Source organism: Kogia breviceps, chromosome 1 (genome assembly GCF_026419965.1).
Source record: "Kogia breviceps isolate mKogBre1 chromosome 1, mKogBre1 haplotype 1, whole genome shotgun sequence".
Classification (NCBI taxonomy): domain Eukaryota; kingdom Metazoa; phylum Chordata; class Mammalia; order Artiodactyla; family Physeteridae; genus Kogia; species Kogia breviceps.
Window position 1 is genome coordinate 63,724,017 of NC_081310.1, and position 20,626 is coordinate 63,744,642.

The following is a 20,626-nucleotide window of genomic DNA, read 5'->3' on the forward strand; positions in this document are numbered from 1 at the left end:
AAGTCAGTCCCATCTACCATATCACCTTGATGTATGTGGAGTATTAAGAAGAGCATCATACCCCCTCTCAATTTCCAGAATCATAGCTTTTAACTATTGATGAAAGTATATTTATCCCATGCTTTGTTCCAAAAATAATGTTAGATGCTAGTGCATGAATTTATTATCTCCTTATTTTATTATAAGTTACTTAAATGGCATGGAGCATGTATTTCAGTTTGTACACTCTAAGACTCCTAATGCAACACCAGCCGAATACAGTGTGGAATAAGTATCTGTTGAAAAGAACACACGAGAGCTTTCTAAAAGGTTATTAAAAACTTGTATGTATTAAGTTCAATTTCTTTAAAATGAAATTTAAGACAAAATTTCATTGTTTTTATTTGACTCAAGATTCCTGTTAATTAGTTAAGTATGTAAATGATCCCTAAACTAGTAGCTATTTTTAAAGTTTTCTCTATTAAGCTGGAACGAAAATATAGCACTAGAAAAAACTCAGTAAGAAATATTATCTCCTCATAGAAGCAATGCTTCAATTCACTAAGGTAGAAGGTGACAAAATAGATCCAATCCTCTGAAATTTCTTTGGTTATCATTAAGTAATTCAGATATACAAAGATACATAGAGAATGATAAGATAAACATCTAGTAAACAGCATAAGAAACAAAACCTTACAAATGGGGGTCAGGAAGGAAGGGGTGAGAGCTGGAGGAGCTTTGAAGTCTCACACTTGTTGCCTGTAGCTCCACAAGGGGTGGGGTCTCCCAGAGGGCTTGTGCAGTGCAGGACTGAAAGGGCCTCCAGTTGACCTTCTAGCTGGAAACTTCAGTAGTTAGAGGCATCCCATTCCTCTTTGCTTAAAGAAAATCCCTAGAGACACTTAGTTGGAAACTTATGCAATTGAGTTGCTCCAGACTTCCCTTAAGGAAGAAGGAAATTTTTGCTGCTTTCTGCAAAAAAATGAATCATTTGGAAAACTTGGGACTCTGGATAATTTCTTAGACAATTTACCTAAAGAGGATACAGAGAGAATTGGGGGCAGGGGGCATGATATGAATTTGAGAAACTTGAGGAGCACAGCAGGGGGGTAATTTATTTGCGTGCCTGATTCCTATATCAGGATCTTAGGAAACCTGTCTCCAGAGGGATCCAGGATCCCTCTCTCCAGAAGGATCCAGGATCTCTGGGGGGTCAAGTAGTAAGGAGTAAGTGCAGGTTTTAGGAGCAAGGCAGCCCCAGTACTAAGCATGACAGACTTGATGGGCCTGTTGCCAAATTGAGAGCAGAGGGCCATGTTTCATTCCACGGGTGACTCCTCTTTCAGAGAGGGAAACTAGAAGAGCCCTTAAAGAAAAAATCCAGCTGATATTGAAAAAAAGCTAAATGCAATAAAATAACTGTGATTTACATGTAATTTTAAAATTTAAATTAGCATTTACTAAGAAAGAGGAAAAGCAGCAATGATGACAGTGATTCTCCAAAGTCAGATAAAGACATCCCTGAACTTGAGTCTATCCTTTTGGCACTTATAAAAAATAGATTAACTTTGCTGACAAATAAAATGTTAAACGTAAAGGAAAGGAAGGATCGTTTTGGAAGAACTTATACCAAGCTTGCTTCAGTTATTTTTACAGCAGATTCTCTGCAAGGATTGCTAAGAAAATTGACTCGCTCCAGTACCAGGGGCTTTTGAAGCAAATGTCAGGCAGGAATTCATTTCCAGCTCTCTATTAAACACTAGAATCAGCTTACTAATACTAGAAGAAAGTTTTGAGAGTCTTTAGTTTAACTCATTCAATTTGCAAGAGAGGGCATTAAGGTCCGGAAAGGTAGGTGAGAACAAGTCAGGGACAGCTGGGGCTGGAATCTGATTTCCTGACACCCAGTTAATGTCCTTTCCAGATACAACCAAAAGCTCTTCTGGGCTGGAGAACATGCTCCGAGTTGGCCTATGTGTGAAAGACAAGATAATATTAACTTCTGGTTGAGAAGTCATTTGTCCAGACATAATGGGACCTTTCCAAGGGCAGAAAAAATGTGAGCTAGCCTGTACTTATTTATTACCTGTGATAGGAAGGAAGAAAGTCTAGGTTTCCAAACTCAGTTTTAGTCCTAAAATAAAAATCTGTGATTAGCTTTGAGTATGCCTGGTTGGATTATTAGGGCCACAAGTAATTCCAGTCCCCTCTGTTTTCAGAAATGGCTGACAAGAAAGACTGAGCTTGAGATTAGATCTTTGGGTTTTGCATCTCATTATCTCTAAAAGGAGCAAAGGGTGGGAAGGAGGGGGCCAGGAGGCAGAAGTTAAGAGAAATTGAGGTTGCAATTCAGTTACCCTTCTACGTGGAGTATGTACTCAGAATCTACTTTTCTACAACCACATACAGCAGGTTCCTAAGGTACCACTAAGTACAAGGACCTTCAAGTGAATTTGGAGACTAGTTGTTCTGACTAGCTGTTCCCATGAAACTTGATGGGAACAGAAGAAGATGTGACTCAGCTTTTATCTCTCTCCTCCATTTCTATTGTCACATACTTGTATATAAGTCACAATTCCCTTGATGGGAATAGAGTGAAATGTGAAAGGGAAGTATAGGAGGAAGGAAACAAGAACTTTTCCAAGAGAAAGAACCTGACCTTACTCTTCTCTACAGCCAGCCTCCAGTCCCCACATGCACACTTCTTACATACAGTGCCTTATATATACAATCAACACTTAGCTTGTTTCCTTTTCTTTTTCTCTTCTTTTCTTTCTTTCGTTTTCTTTCTTTCTTTCTCTCTGTCTCTTTTGTTCTTTCTTTCTTTTTTTCTATTATAAAAAAATGTCTACTGAACTATATAGCATCTTCTCCTAGTCACTCTTCTAATTTATGGCAGAAATCTTAACCTACCAGTAATCCACCCAACAGTATTTTAAGAAGATGGTTATAGGAAAAGAGTGGGGTGGTAGAAAAATATATATTTGTATAAGTTGTATGTATTAAAAGCTTCTCAAATTTCTGGAGATTTTTAAATTTTAATGGTCAGTTCAATTCAACTTGACATATATACTTTTATGAAGTATTTTTCTATCTTATCTGCCCATAACCTTCTTACATTCAGGGACCTCATCATTCTCTTTATTATGTAATTTTACAATAACTTATGTTCCTATTGGGCTTAAGCATTTGTATGAATATGATTTCACTTAATCATTATAATTGTCAAGTGGGGAGAGGTCTTGTAAAAAGTACTGAATTTTGAATCTGGAAATCTACCACAAATTTCCATCTCTGCCATTACCAGTTTATTGAGGTTGGATAGGTTATAAGATCTCTTTGCACCACATTTTCTTCATCATAAGACAGAGTCATAAACACCTTTCCTACCCCCCTGGCAAAGTTGTAGGAAGGGTTGAGAACATGTGTGTAAATGCAGGAAGTACTGTAGGTTTGTCAAGTGTTTATTTACATTGTTATGGGTAAAGAAATGAAGGCTCAGAAAGATTCAGTTGGTAAATGAGGGAGAGTCATTACAAAAGTATTTAAATTTTATACCTTGAACTTTTTATTTTTAAGGACAGTGTTAATAACAAACCTTAGCTCTAAAGGTTAGGACGAGGCAGAGTTGATACAATGGCCATATAGCTAATTGACTTCATCACATAAATAAGAAGTACCAGCATCTTTACTATATGTTTTTAGATTAGAATTTTACATTTTTTAGGAAAACACCTTGCTAATATTTCAAAAACTTGATGCTACTATTTGAACGGAAGAAAGTAAAATTTAAATAAAGATATCACTCAGCAGAAAATAGTATTTCCTCCCTTATAACAGCAAGAGAAATTGTGGAGACCCTAATGATATGTACCCAATAACAACCACAGTAATTCCTATTTATTGAGCACTGCAGATGTCTCACAGTGTGGAAATATAGGAAATAAGGATAAGATGTTTCCTTATTGTCCAAGTACTTGAAATATATTTCCACCACTAGATGGAGACACAATCATAACTGACAAAATTCACTTTCCTCTTCAAAAGGCAAAAAGGACATCATCCTCTAATAAGTGCATATGGAAAAGAACATAAGCATTAGCTATACAATATGATAATCTGAAAAATCTTGTTTGAAATAATTATATAAAGATATAAAACAATGACTTGTGAAAATTACAATAACTCTCAAATTCAGTATAATTCCTGTACTTCTGATGATGAAGATAAATAATTTCACTTGTTCCTCTTTCTGAGGCATCAAAAAAGATAAATTACGAATTTATCAGAAATTACAAGTCTAGATTATTCCTAGTTTTCCTAAAACCTAAAGACAACACAGTGCTTTTTGTCTCAATAATTTTTCTACAATGAATAGTTCTTTTGTCTTGATTTACGTTGGGTTTCCCCCCCACACTACAGTAAATAATTCTGTTTTCTTGGGAGCAGTGAGGCATATTGTCCTATCACAAATTACCTAAACTTAATGAAAGGTCTTTTTCTCTGAGTGGGACTTTCAGTAGGGGAAAGCCTGGACTGGCTGCTTAACTGTAAGCCAACCTGATTAAAATGTATTTCCCATCATCTCTCCTACAAAGACTCTCAGAACCATATTATATAAAAGTCATCCTATGGTTTGTAACATATCCCCTGAAAGTATGGGCTTCTGATTGGTTATTTTAATAATGTTAGCCCTGGTTATAATATTCAAATTCATGTATCTGTTTTATCAAAGATATAGGTACTTGTGAGTCTTATTTTTAGGGAAGAGCTTTGAAATTTTGTTTATTCCCATTATTCAAAAGGTAAAGTAAAATCCAGAGTTTTGTTGAATTCCTTATTCAAGAATAGAATTAAGAGTCTATGTCTCTTTTAAGTTAACAACTGTTTGAGGTTTGAATGATTAAGCTGAGGTGGGGTGTATGCTGACACAGGTAAGATCAACCTCCATCTGGGGCTCAGAGGGAAAGCTGTCTGCTTCCATCGCTCCCTGTTGCTGTTTGTTACTGAGGTTGGATCCAGTTGGATTTTTTTTTTTTTTTTTTTAATGACATGATGAAGTCTACAAGCCTTCGAACTTGAGGATGGGTTATTAAATTCCTAAGTTCTGCATTTCTGGTGGGATAGTTCACCTGATTTGAGCCCTAGTCTGATTAAAGGCAGGCAACAGGTTTCTTTGGGCAAAGTGAGGGCCCAGAACAGAGGTTTTGTTTTTGCAGTGTGAGTGGACAGCAGTGGAGCTCTGGAGCTCTGTAGACTAACCTCTGACCTCCCCAGATACTTTGCTTAGTAGAAGGACACTGTCACCCCCTGGTGGATAAATATCCAGTGTTATGTTCTAGTTCCCCAAAGCTCACTCCTGGCAGTGATTAGGAACCTGTGGGTAAGAACAGTCCTCTGCAACGCCAGCCTCTACTTGCCCAGTTTCAGAGTTAGTTATCTCTTTCCCTTTTATTCTTTGGGCAAAAAGAATAACCATAACTTCCACTTTGCACAAGCATTTGATGGAATTCTACCACTGAAGATGATTGTTTTTTCTTCCCTGAATTAGAAGGTGAGGAATGGGGTATCCAAGTGAAATTCATGATTTCTAAATAGGGGCTCTAGTCTTTTAGAAACAGATTAGTTTCCGGATCTGCATATTTCCTGAGAAGTGAAATGAGTATATTGAAGATAACCCTGATGTATTCGGAATATGACCAAAGGAAAGTTGATCAAGATCAGTTTATGTGCCTATTTCTTTAATAGAAAGGCAATAATGTATCTTGAATATGATGGAATTTCCATAGTATTAGTATTAAAAAGAGGACTAAATGTATATGTAAATTGGGAGGAACCTCTAAAATTCAAAAAAAATTAAAAAACAAGATAACGTTCCTAATATTTTAAATGTGTTATCTCTGAAACTACAGCAATAAAACTACAGCAAAACCCTCTGTAGAAGAGATGAAAATGTTAAGTACATGCATTGCAGCCACTGTGTTTGCAAAGACAACCATTATTTAGATAGGATCAAGAAATTAGTACTCAGACGAGCAAGTCTTAAAATATTTTCTCTATTTGAAAATGTTGCCTTCCAAGTAAAAGTACCGACTTATTAAATGGTGTTATAGCATCATTGGATAAAGAAATAGTACACCTTGATGAGAGGAGAAATAAAATACATACACATAGCTGTGTAGAAAAACCTAAATTATTAATAAAAATGTTTTTCTGTCCTAGTATAAATGCTTTCTAACCTTTAAGAAAGATGAGGAAGAAGGAAATCTACAGTTAAAGGCCTCTGTGTCATTGCTGAATTACAACATAAAGAAAAACAACATATTAATTAGCAGCAATCCAGTAATTAATAGTCATGAAAAGGCCAAAGGAGAAAAGCATTGGAGGCATTAGGCCTAAACTGTTTTCTGCAGTAAAAAGATAACATTTAGTAGGGTGGATAGCTAGTGGGAAGCAGCCGCATGGCACAGGGAGATCAGCTCAGTGCTTTGTGACCACCTAGAGGGGTGGGATAGGGAGGGTAGGAGGGAGGGAGACACAAGAGGGAAGAGATATGGGGATATATGTATATGTATAACTGATTCACTTTGTTATAAAGCAGAAACTAACAAACCATTGTAAAGCAATTATACACCAATAAAAATTTTTAAAAATAAAAAATAAGATAACATTTAATCAAGTAACATACATATAAATAACTTTAGAAATGTGCTTTATTTTTATTTACTTATATTTATTTTGATATAGTTATAGCTTATTATGTCCCAGGCACTATTTTAAGCAGTCTACAAATATTGACAAATTTAATACTCATGAAAATCCTGTGAGGTTCTACTATAAGATTTCTAGATGAGGGAACAGAGAGGTTAAATACCTTGCACAAAGTAACACTGCTAATGATAATGATCTCAACATACAGTTGACCCTTGAACAACTTGGGGCTCCTCCATGCACTTGAAAATCCTCATATAACTTTACAGCCAACCCTCCGGATCTGAGGTTCTGCACCCAAGGATTCAAACAACTGCAGATCGTGTAGCATGATAGTATGTATTTTGTGAAAAAAAACACACACAAAAGTGGATCCACACAATTCAAACTCATGTTGTTTAAGGGTCAACTGTACTTTTCAGTTTAAAAATTAATATATAAAATGTGTTATTAAAATATACTTAAAGTATACTTATCTAGTCATTTATAAACTAAGTAAATACTATACTTAGCCGTTGTATTAGCTTGAGCTGCCATAACAAATGCCATAGACTGAGTTGCTTAAACAACAGAAATTAATTTTCTTACCTTTCTAGAAGGTAGAAGCCCAAGTCAGAGTGCCAACCAGCATGGTCAGTTTTTGGTGAGGGCCCTTTTCCTGGCTTGTAGATGGCCACCTTCTCACTGTGTCCTCATACAGTAAAGAGGGAGAGAGGGAAACAGAAAGAGAGAGAGAGAGAGAGGTTCATGCTCTCTGGGATTTCATATTGTAAGGATACTAATCACACATGAGGGTCCTGCCTTCATGACCTCATCTCAACCTTATTACCTCCCAAAGGCCCTATCTGTAAATATCATCTCATTTGGGGTTGGGAATAGATCCAATTATTTTTGGTATAGTTTTTATGTAACTATTTTTTTTCGATAACACTGCATTGAAGAAGCTAAGCCTGTGTTATTTTTTGTATTAGATCTACTGGAGATTATTTATATATTTCCAGTTTAGAGTTCTGGGCTACCAACTACCACCAACCCTGTGGCTTATGAATGTGTATGGGACCCTGTGACGGCTGTCACCTATTTGTTCCAACTGTGGTGCCACCTCTGGAACCTCTGGAATATGGCACCTGAGGATGGTGAGAGTGGTAGCCAATGTCCTTTATCCTCTATTCCTCCCTTTATGGCATCCAGAACAGTCACCCACTTCCTCCACTGGTCCATGTGTAAGGCATTATTCAGGGGTGGCCACTTCCATCCCTCCCTCAGAACTTTCTAGATTATTACTCCACAAAGCCAGTGAGATCTTCTTCTCAATTCTCTCTCTTGCATCCAACTCACATAGAGATATTGTGCTACCCTTGGACAGTCTTAGGCCATTCTGGAGAAGAAATAGGCATTCTTATAGGAATAGGCTGCTTTTTCACTTCCCCTACTCCAGCTGATGGAAGGCAGGGATGCAGTCCACTTTTAAAAAGTCCCATTCTAAGAATGCAGTGATTATGGTGTAAAAAGTCCAAGGCTAAGACATATAATAAATTCCAAATACTAAATATAGCACAACAAGGAAATGAAGTATTATTTACATTTTTCCTGGCTGGATAACACTTGAATTTGTAGTTATCATCAATGAAGCCAATATTATAAGGTTGATGACCTTGGAGAGTCATTGAAAGCCAGTGTTCATTGAGAAATGGAATATTTCCTGCCATATCAGTAAATAAAGGATGTCACAGTCATCAGCAATTGCAGCCCTCCAATGTGAGCAGGAAACTTAGGAAGGAAAGAATACCTGCCATCTAGCAGCCATCAGACTGCAGCCACTTCCTACGGTGAGCCCTGAGGAAACTCAGGATGTGAAAATACAGGATACTGGCCCCATATAGCTGAGGTGCATATCAAAGGAACGATTTTGGTGAGCCCAGACTCTTGCATCTTCCCATACATAGAAAAGCGCTAAATTCCTTAACTTGGGATATCTGGTTTTCTTTAATTTACAATAATCTTTTGATGTTCTTCACTACCTGCTCTTTGTTGCAAAACTATATAATTGCAAAACTATATAACCTGGTTCCCCCTGCTCGTGTCCTTGGAGCAGTTCTCTCAGGGTTACTTGAGATGCTGCCTCCCAGGCTTGAAGTCTTAAAAATTCCTGACAAATAAAACATAACTCTCAACTTTTAGGTTTTAAGTCTACATCATGGATAGTACAATGGATAACCAATGTAATGAGTAATGATATAGTTAACAATGAATAAATGATATTAGGGAAACACAGGGATAAGAAGATCTATATCAGTATAAACAGGTTCTAAAGAGCCATTGCACTGGGAGTAGTAACAATGTTGCCATCTTTTTCTGCCACTAGGAGATATGAAATTACCCGAGAATAGCATAGTAGGCATATTTGTCAACAAAAGATTGTGGAGAATCTAGGAGCAAACAGATGGAGAGAAATCTTCTTCAAATCATTGACTATTCTGAAAGTAAAAGTAACATGGTTAAAGTTTTATGTCTAAAAGTGAGTTCAGCATCAATGTGTGCGTTAAATAATGAAATAGTACCTGAAACTTAAAAAAAAAAAAATACCCTTTATCCACGTGCATTAAGTTGGCTTTGGAAATGGCACCTATTACATTTTCTGCCCAGCAATCCTCTTCCCTGGAAACTGACATAGCTGATCCACAAAGTCACCAGGTTGGATGTTGTGATGAAATATTGTTGCATCGCGACCTCATGTCTCTGGCCAAAGAGAACGACCTAAGGGTTGATTGGCCCTTGACTGACCAGTGCCTGCATCTGTTCCCTAAAATTTGGTTGGATCGAAGAGATTCCACCTTCAGTCTGGGTGTGTCTCCTGAAAACAAATACCAAACCTGGGAACTGTTGGTTGTCGTGTCTGCTGCCATATATGGGCAAAGTAGCAGGAGGATCTGTGCTAAGAAAGACGGAAAAAAAAAAAAAAAAAAAAAGCAAGCACACAGGAGAGTTGGAGAGAGAGCTCTGGCTGCTTTTCCTGTACCAGATCCCACTGTTTGAAGACAGCTATATGATTGTCAATGGGGTCCGTGTGACCCCTAATCCTTACAATATCCCCTCACACACATGAGCTCAATTGTTTTTAAGTTTCATTGAGTTGATTTCTGTAACCTACCAAAAGTGGGTCTTAACAAAACCACAACTAAAACAATCAAAATCACCTATTAAGCTTCTTTTATTATAAGAAGGCAGGAAAAATAAAACCCAATAATTGTAAAGCATTGGTGTTATATGTAAATTTCTGATGTAATTTCTTCTTGGGTTTTTAAATACTAAAAACTATATGATTGAAAAATGCTATTTTTATTTATTATTTCATTAAGATTTTAAGCAAACTAGTAAAATGTAAGATTTTAGAAAATAGCCTATTTCAATTAAAGTGACATTTTATTCAAATTTTGATTGTGGTTTATTGAATTGCTTACGATGATATTTTCTTCTATGCCACTTAGCTAGGAGTATCCAGGTTAAAAACAGAATTGCAAAAGTTTGGCGAGAAAGAATTCTGCAAAAACTAAAGAAATAGGAAACTCATAAGGGAAATGATCTAGAAAAATATAAATTAAATAAATTTGGTTTCAAACTCAATTATAGTAACTTCATAAATACTAATGTACTGTAATTCAGCATCTTGTACCCAGAGACTGGGGTAGATGGACCCCTGGTGTATGTACCAGAATATTTCGGACTTTAACAGAAGACACTTAAACATCTAGCTACTCATTCTGTACATATATTAATACTTATGTCTAAAACAGTGGTTCTCATACTTGGCTATGTGTAAGAGTCACCTGTGATCTTTTACAAATTCAGATTCTGTTCCTCACCACTGGAAAATCTAATTCAAGTTATCTGGATCTATAACAAGGCATCAGTATTTCTGACACGGTGAGTTTAATAAACAGCCAACTTATGGAATTACGGAGTACCTTACAGCAGGGGGGTCCCCAGCTCCCAGGCCATGGACCTCTACCTGTCTACGGGTCCTCAGCCTGTTAGAAACCGGGCTGCAGAGCAGGAGGTGAGTGGTGGGTGAGTGAGTGAAGCTTCATCTGCCACTCGCCACTCCCCATTGTTCGCATTACTGCCTGAACCATATCTCTCCCCCGCCCCCAGTCTGTGGAAAAATTGTCTTCCACAAAACTGGTCCCTGGTGCCAAAAAAGTTGGGACCACTGCCTTACAGAATACTTTGTCACTGTCTGATAATTTTGTAAATATACAAGCATTATGTGTAAAAAGAAAATATTAGCAAGTGATTCTATTTGGTTTTTTATTAAATATAAAACTAATGGGTATACTAGGACATCTATAGGAAATCTGCTGTAAAGCTGGAGGATTACTTGCCACTATGTGATAAAAGGAGAGAGAGTTTGAGATACAACCTCCACAGAAGTTGCAAATGGGCTTTGAACATTCGTATTATGTTGTGTTCCTTTAAATGTAATTTATAAAGGTTAAATGCATCTCAGTGACATTTTTAATGAGAACTATCTCATCTTCTAAAGTAGAATATTTATAAAAGCTAGGAAGAAACAAAAATTTCTTCTTTAATAGCTCTGTGAGCACTTCATTTGAATCCTCATCAATTGTTTGATTGATTATGCCCTCTAGATTAACACTAGCAGAGGAAGAGACGAAATCTGAGGAAAAAATTGTAAAAGAAGCATGATAACCCTAAAAATAAAGCAAGAAACAATTATCAGAAAACCAGCAGTAGAATTCAGAATCTATAACTGTTTATAACTCACAAAACTAGCTTATAAAATATTCTTACCACCGTAAGAATTTAAATAGACTAATAATTTCAACCATAACACTATCATTTTCAGTCAACAATAAAGCAGGATAAATATCACATCACAAATATATATATATGTTCATTTTGTCATTATTTGCTTATTTTTCTTAAATAAATATATATTAAGCACCTTTAATGGACCAGTACATTGAAAGGGGTGGAAATGCAATGCTCAGTAGGATAAATATGGTTCCTGCTTTCAAGGAGTTTACAGTGAGTGATAAGACATAAAATTAAGCAAAACATACAATTACAATAACAAAGAATGATAAATTGTATGGAACAGTGCGTGGGGAATGTGAAAGTGTGCTTTTGATGCAGCATAAATTAAGAGACAGAGAGAAGTGAAAGGTGTGGGTAGAACAGAGGGGCAGGCAGGCAGATCATAAAAGGTCTCTGTTTTGTCTGGGTGAGAGGCAAATTATGCTCAGAGACTGAGATCGGTTTTTTTTGCCAATAGTTTAACACAGGTTCACTGCGGGAATTTCACAAACCAGTAGCATACAATAATAAGTCAATCAAGAAATAACATACTCCAAACCAATGATAAATTCATCACACTATTGTTCCAGGCAAAGGGAGATGAGAGGAATAAAGTCCAAATTTAGTTCGAGAGTTTTGGTTTCTAACCGAGAACCGACGTCCAGAGGCCAGCGCAAAAATAAAAGTCCCTTGTTGCTAGGGAACCGACGCGCCAGTGTTGGCCGGCTCCCTAAACTCCCAGGGTTTTCACTGGGACCTGTCACCCGGCTTGAGCCACTGCCTAAGCGCCTCTCCGGGCAGGAACAGATGTCCTTTCTCTCCCTGAAACGGTTGCATGGTTTACTACCACTGCCCACCAAAAGTAGCCTGGTCGCAGCAGAAGCAAATGTCTCAAGATCTTCAGAGAGCTAGATCAGCAAAGGGTAGCTTTGTCCTGACGCAATGTTTAGGACACTCCTCACAAAATCTCTATATCTTCAGTCTAAATGTACCCTCGTCATAGTTGCTTCCCCACACGTTCTTCTTAAGCCCCCAGAGGGGCCCCTCAACATCTGACCTGCAAGTGCTTATCAACAACAACAGAAGGGATGATGACATCCTGACCTCATGCTTATAACAAAACAACTTTACTTCTAAAAACGACTTTTTTTTTTTGTATTTGTCATAAACAAGTGGATTAAAACAACTCCACTTAAGTTATAAATAAGTGGATTTGAAATTATATAAAACCAATACAGGACAGTCATTAAGACTGAAATCTACAGAATAAAACTAGCATCTTGTGTGAAGGCTCTTTGGAGGAAAAGAACTGAGAGAAAATGTCACTCAAAAGTTTTGTCTTTAAAAATGAAATACTCATATATTTCATCAAAACGGGACTAAAATGCTCTGCTAAAACTCATGCTCAAAGAAAAGTTGTGATCATCAAAAAGAAAAATTAAAAACACATATTAAATAAATTCTACCTTAAAATATTTGAAATAACAGAATTTCTGAAAAAATAATTTATTTCAGTGTGTGGATAAATAAATGAAACAAGTTAAAATAAACCATCATAATTTTAACACTATGATTAAATAGAAAAAATAATGAAGCATTTTCAGGTAAAATATTTAATACAGTTTCAAAAAAATTATTGATGTGATCTTATCATTGCTACCCAGGTTTATGGAACACTTATCACAGCACATATTCTACTAAAATGAGAATATAAATCTTAGGAAAAATTACAAAGCAATTATTGTTTCAACCAGTCGACCATTGTTCCAGCATTATTAATTTAATAAACCACATTTTCCACACCATAATATATGATACCTTAATCATATATTAAGATACCTCATAGAACAAAGTCTATTCCTAAATTTTATTTGAAATAAATATAATTTGTATTTTATTTAATTACTTCAAATGTAAAATTCCTTATAATTTAATAATTTGGTAGAATTAGAATTAACATAACAGCTAAATTAACATAAAATTTTATATTTATTTCTTGATAAATATGGTTTCCATTATAAACATTTATTTGAAAATTCACTAAAATCTGGACAGATAATACCAGTGTAATGCTAAGAAAAATGTCTGGAACTTATTAGCCAAAATTTGAGAAAATTTCCAGATTTTTGAATTTGCCACTAAAAGACAATAAATTTAATTATCTTGGAATGATCTAATACAAGATTTAAATCAAGTGAATCTCTTCAAATCATTTCTCAATAAACTTGTATTCACTTCTACACATCAAATAGACATTTAAAAAAATAAGAAAATAAAGTGATGGAATATATAAATAATGAAACCTCAAAGAGTCATACGTTGGTGGGCAGGCTATAATAATGCTAGAGGTGCAAAAGCAGTTCAGAAGTCATTCATGCTTTTTCTATTCACTTTGATACAAATTTGTAATGAGAATAGTTAAGCATCTGAAATGAATTCTTATGAGACTTAGCTTAAATGCACAAAAGCAATGTTAAGAATTTCTTTCTCCTTATGAGAAAAATATGTTATTAAAATGAAAGATTAATTCAATAGAAATACACATATACAACAAAATATTTAAAATTATGAAAAGTGAAAGCTATTGGTGAAAGAAATAATCATGATATATTCTTAAAAATGCACTAATCTTGCTTGCTTCTTAAGATCTATGTGTCTATTTTTCCAGTGGACAAGTGGACAGTATAGTGGACAAAAATATATAATTTTAAAACTTCTGTTGGAAGATACATACATGTTTAAAACTTGGTCAGGAAAATGTTTAAAATATGTGTGTGTGATAATTTAAAAGACTGTAAGCTTCGTCATTTTTAAGATGGTACCTAATTCACAAATATGCTAAATTACCAAGATCTATTACCAACTAAAAAGATACTTAAGTGGATTGTAGTTTTTGCTAATTTATTTTAATCATAATTTATAAGATGATATTATTGGACTAGAACAAATAAAATATTGACTACCCATGCCAATATTTGGATAATAATCATTGTTTTCTTTCTCTTTTAAAATGAATTTAAAATCTTGATAGTGGCCACAACTTTGAACTTCTGTAGAGATAAAAGAGGGTAGAAACTGGGAGTTACTTTTACAGGCAGCAGAGCATGCTGATAAGTAGCACTGCTATAGAGTATCCCATTTCTACTTCTTTTTTGTGGAACCATAGGAAAGTCCTTATGTTACAGAACCAATCTAGGTGTCCTCTTGCCTGTATGCAGTAAAGCCAATATACTGACACCAGGTTGTGGTGAAGGGAAGTGAAGCATTTATTGCAAAGTGCCAGGCCAGGAGTCTGGGCAGCTCAAAACCTCAAACTCCCGAATTGTTTTAAGAAAGTATTTTTAAAGGCAAGCTGAGGGAAGGGAGTCAGAAGGTGTGTGATTAGCTTGTGCACAATTCTGTGTTTGGCTAATGGTGAAGTGACAGAATAGTGTCACAGGCATTAACATTATCAATCTTCAGGCTCTAGTACGTCTGGGGACTACTTGCTCATGGTCATAAAGTAGTTAACATCTTCCATTTGGTGGGGGGTTTAGCATTAATTCTCCTGGCCCAACTGTTATTTTTGTCACTATATGTTCACATCCCTTGAATCATTAATTCTTGAGCCAGGCTTTTGTGACTTAGGGAACGCCTGGGAGACTGTAGCTTTAGATTCTTTATTCAAACACAGATTTTTAAAAGTCCTTGTCTTGTTTCCATTAAAAAATAACAATTGGTATTGTGAAGTAGAGGACAAAACCCAGTAGGAATGCTTTTAAAAGAACCTGCCTTTCTCTACCTTTTCACTGTAAACTCTTCTGAACCACCTTAAATGAGGTATCTGCTGAGAAAATCTATGGATACCATGCTGTGGAAAAGCAGAAGCACTGAGAGATTGTATTTTTGTAGCTTCTGCCCATTTTACTTGTAAGGTACCACAGTATAGATGGATTCAGCATGTAATTGTTAATTAATTTATTGCTTTACTTAATGAAGTCCTAGGGGAGCAAAGTTCACCACCCTGAATTGTCTCATTGGCATAAAGATTAATCTAGGCTGATTGTTTTTAAGGCCCAAAAGTCTCAGGAAGAATTTTGACCTTCCCCCTAACTGCTTAAAAGAATGTAGATAGAGGACCTGTTCCAGCAAGGGAGCTATCACCACAGATAACTATGGTATGTACTAGGCATGATAGACAGGGAGGAACCTAGCAATGTCTGTTTGTTAAAATTCCTCTGTGTCCCATTATCTTTGCCTGGCTAGGCAAACATTTGTTTACCAAACATTTGCTTTTCCATCCCCACTAAATTGCCTTCCCTCCCCACTTCCGCCTTGAAGCCCCAAACCCCTACCCCAACCTCCTCTTTGATCTTGAGCTGAAGATGGTATTTAAGATGAGGGTCAGGCATTTTAGTGAGTTACTCAGTTTTCCTGGGTCTCTCCCAGGTATATATACTACTAAACTTTTGTGTGATTTTCTCCTGTTAATCTGTCTCATGTCAATTTAATTCTTAGACCAGCCAGAAAAAAGTAGAAGGATGGAGAAAAATTTCTTTCTCCCCAACAAAGTGAAAGAGATCTGCTAGCATCAGGATAAGAGAAAGAGTGTTCAATGTCTGTCTTTTAGGAATAGATATTTCTGTGTTTGAGAGCTGATTAGGTTAGAATTATCTACTTCAGGGCAAGAAGTTTGTTCCTTTGTGAGACCTATAGCTTTAGGAGACAAAGTTTTCTAGCACTACAGGTAGACTAGGAGTACAGAGCTGAAGCTCTGGTGAACTCCTATCTTTAGTAGAAGGCTGTTCCTCACCACAAGAAACTGCCACCATCTGGAGAGTGAGAAAGAAACGCAGGTGAAGATCTGGTTAGCAGAAGTGGAAGCTCAGGGGAGCTGTGTAAAAGGAAAGCTGTGTGTATTTTTTCTTCTGAATGTGTGCTTCATTCTTGAACCTGTGTCAAGCAGGCAAGCAGAAAGATGACCTTTTATCTGCTTACCTAAACTTGTTCTGAATATATACAGTTCTTTCTTTTCTGTGGAAAAAAAGTATAGTCACTGTTTAAGGGTCATTTCCTCCCTACCCTTTGTGAAAGCCAACATGAATGGAGATGGGGAGTGACCAGAGGAGGATTTATGCTTGAAGCTGATAAAAGATATTTTCACATATTGAGGTATGGGGAAGACATTCTGGATTATACATGAGTTAACTTGAATTTTATGCCAACTAAAACAGCCAGGTTGTGGCCTATCAAACATGTATTGTAATCTGCTTTAATTATTAGGAAAAGGGCACATTGACCAGAAATAATGTCCATGTTAAAGGTTAAATGCCTTTTTTGCTGGGACACCAAGGCAAATACTCCTTCAATGATAAGACTCCCTTTCCAGGTGCCAAGGCCGTATTGACTTGTTGTGTGTACATGCTGATCTGTTGTGTTTTTTGTTTCTGTTTTTTGTTTTTGAAACCTTGAAGGAATGCATCCCTGACTTGTTTAATGTTCTTTGTTCTGACAAGATACAAAACTGCTAAAAACCATGCTTCTTTGTAGCAGTTCCTCAGTTATCTGAGAGGCTGTCTTCCAGGCTATAGTCCTCAGTTTGGCTCAAATAAAACACTTTCCAATTCTTATTATAGATTGTTTATGGACTATTTTCATCAATTAAGCTAATGCTCAGGGGTCTTTCCTTGTATGACCCTTTCCAAGTTGGTAGTAACTACATTTGAATTCACAGTTTTGTATCCTTTTTCTTAAAAAGCATCACTCCTTCCAACAGTTGTATATCTTTTATTCCCAGCAAAATCAAATCCACCCTGAGGAATGGGAGATTCCCAAAACACCAAAAAAGAGATTCCTGACTTTGATGATGAAGCACTATGGCTGTCTGTGCTTCTCAAGAAATGAAATAATTCCAGTTTACAGGTTTTGATTGGAAGATTTCACTTTACCTAGACTGGTATGTGGGTTTTTAGATAATTCTGAAATTTAAAGGCAAAATAGTCCCTTAAATAATAGAATCTCTATTTTAATTTGTATTAAAAGTTACTAAGTACTTATCTAAAGATAACTATAAACTAAGTTACATATAACTTTATAGATATTTACTATATATATTATACAAACATTTATAACTGTAAACTAAGTTATAAACTAAGATGACTGTAAAAATTTGAAAACAATAAGAAATTAGGGAGAGTTGTTCAAGATGGCAGAGTAGAAGGACCTGCTCTCATTCCCTCTTACAAGAACACCATAATCACAACTAACTGCTGAACAATCAATGACAAGAAGACACCAGAACTCACCAAAAAAGATACCCCACATCCAAAGACAAAGGAGAAGCCAAATGAGATTGTAGGAGGAGTGCAATCACAATAAAATCAAATCCCATAACTGCTGGGTGGGTGACTCACAAACTGGAGAACACTTATACTATAGAAGTTCACCCACTGGAGTGAAGGTTCTGAGCCCCACGTCAGGCTTCCCAATCTAGGGGTCTGGCAATGGCAGAAGGAATTCCTAGTGAATCAGACTTTGAAGGTTAGCAGGATTTGATTGCAGGACTTTGACAGGACTGGGGGAAACAGAGACTCCACTCTTGGAGAGCACACACAAAGTAGTATGCTCATCGGGACCCAGGGGAAGGAGCAGTGACCCCATAGGAGATTGAACCAGACCTACCTGCTAGTGTTGGAGGGTCTCCTGCAGAGGTGTGGGGTGGCTGTGTGTCACTATGAGGACAAGGACACTGGCAGCAGAAGTTCTGGGAAGAACTCCTTGACGTGAGCCCTCCCAGAGTCTGCCATTAGCCCCACCAAATACCCCAGGTAGGTTCCAGTGTTGGGTCACCTCAGGCCAAACAACAAACAGGGAGGGAACCCAGCCCCACCCATCAGCAGACAAATGGATTAAAGTTTTACTGAGCTCTGCCTACCAAAGCAACAGCCAGCTCTACCCACCACCAGTCCCTCCCATCAGGAAATGTGCACAAGCCTCTTAGATAGCCTCATCCACCAGAGGGCAGACAGCAAGAAGAACTACGATCCTGCAGCCTGTGGAACAAAAACCATATTCAAAGAAAGATAGACAATATGAAAGGCAGAGGGCTATGTACCAGATGAAGGAACAAGATAAAAACCCCAGAAAAACAACTAAATGAAGTGGATAGGCAACCTTCCAAAAAAAAACCCTTCCAATCTTCCAGAAAAAGAATTCAAAATAATGATAGTGAAGATGATCCAGGACCTGAGAAAAAGAATGGAGGCAAATATCGAGAAGATGCAAGAAATGTTTACCAAAGATCTAGAAGAATTAAAGAACAAACAAACAGAGATGAACCACACAATAACTGAAATGAAAAATACACTAGAAGGAATCAATAGCCCAATAACTGAAGCAGAAGAATGGATAAGTGTCCTGGAAAACAAAATGGTGGAATTCACAGCTGCAGAACAGAATAAAGAAAAAAGAATGAAAAGAAATGAAGACAGCCTAAGAGACCTCTGGGACTACATTAAGTGCAACAACGTTTGCATTATAGAGGTCCCAGAAGGAGAAGAGAGAGAGAAAGGACTCTAGAAAATATTTGAACAGATTATAGTGGAAAACTTCCCTAACATGGGAAAGGAAATACCCACCCAAGTCCAGGAAGCAAAGAGAGTCCCATACAGGATAAACCCAAGGAGAAACACACTGAGACGCATAGTAATTAAATTGGCAAAAATTAAAGACAAAGAAAAATGATTGAAAGAAGCAAGGGAAAAATGACAAATAACATACAAGAGAACTCCCATAATGTTAACAGCTGATTCCTCAGCAGAAACTCTACAAGCCAGAAGTGAGCGGCATGATATACTTAAAGTGATGAAAGGGAAGAACCTACAACCAAGATTACTCTACCCAGCAATGATCTCATGGCAATGATCTCAATCAGATTCCACGGAGAAATCAAAAGCTTTACAGAGAAGCAAAAGCTAAGAGAATTCAGCACCACCAAACCAGCTCTACAACAAATGCTAAAGGAACTTCTCTAAGTGGGAAACACAAGAGAAGAAAAGGACCTAAAAAAACAAACACAAAACAATCAAGAAAGTGGTAATAGGAACATACATGTTGATAATTACCTTAAACCTGAATGGATTAAATGCTCCAACCAAAAGACACAGGCTTGCTGAATGGATACAAGAACAAGACCCATATATATGCTGTCTACAAGAGACCCCCTTCAGACCTAGGGACACATTCAGACTGAAAGTGTGGGGATGGAAAAAGATATTCCATGCAAATGGAATCAAAAGAAAGCTGGAGTAGCAATAGTCATATCAGATAAAATAGACTTCAAAATAAAGAATGTTACAATAGACAAGAAAAGGCACAACATAATGATCAAGGGATCAAGCCAAGAAGAAGATAGAACAATTATAAATATATAGGCACCTAACATAGGAGCACCTCAATACATAAGGCAACTGCTAACAGCTGTAAAAGAGGATATCGACAGTAACACAATAATAGTGGGGGACTTTAACACCTCACTTACACCAATGGACAGATCATCTAAACAGAAAATTAATAAGGAAACACAAGCTTTAAAGGACACAATAGACCAGATAGATTTAATTGATATTTATAGGCCATTCCATCCAAATACCACAGATTGCACTTTCTTCTCAAGTGCGCGCAGAACATTCTCTAGGATAGATCACATCCTGGGTCACAAATAAAGCTTCAGTGAATTTAAGAAAATTGAAATCATATCAAGCATCTTTTCTCATCACAAAGCTATGAGATTAGAAATGAATTACAGGAGGAAAAATGTAAAAAAACACAAACACGTGGAGCACAACACTACGTTACTAAATAACCAAGAGATCACTGAAGAAATCAAAAAATACCTAGAGAAAAATGACAATGAAACCATGATGATCCAGAAACCTATGGGATGCAGCAAAAGCAGTTCTAAGAGGGAAGTTTATAGCTAGACAAGCCTACCTCAAGAAACCAGAAAAATCTCAAATAAACAATCTCACTTTACACCTAAGGGAAATAGAGAAAGAACAACAACAACAAAAAAAGCCAAAGTTAGCAGAAGGAGAGAAATCATAAAGATCAGAGCAGAAATAAATGAAATAGAAACAAA

General features: G+C 36.6%; 1 protein-coding gene across 6 annotated transcripts in view; it reads right to left on the minus strand.

Annotated features, from left to right (window-relative positions):
* Positions 1-20,626, minus strand: part of CD55 (CD55 molecule (Cromer blood group)) — a 94,338-nt gene that overhangs the window by 25,443 nt on the left and 48,269 nt on the right. For 2 of the 6 annotated variants that reach the window (XM_067032787.1, XM_067032804.1), the window contains exon 9: positions 7,279-7,381. In XM_067032787.1, coding sequence (XP_066888888.1) covers positions 7,279-7,381 — 103 coding nt within the window. The other 4 variants (XM_067032798.1, XM_067032783.1, XM_067032816.1 and 1 more) reach the window with 4 other exon arrangements.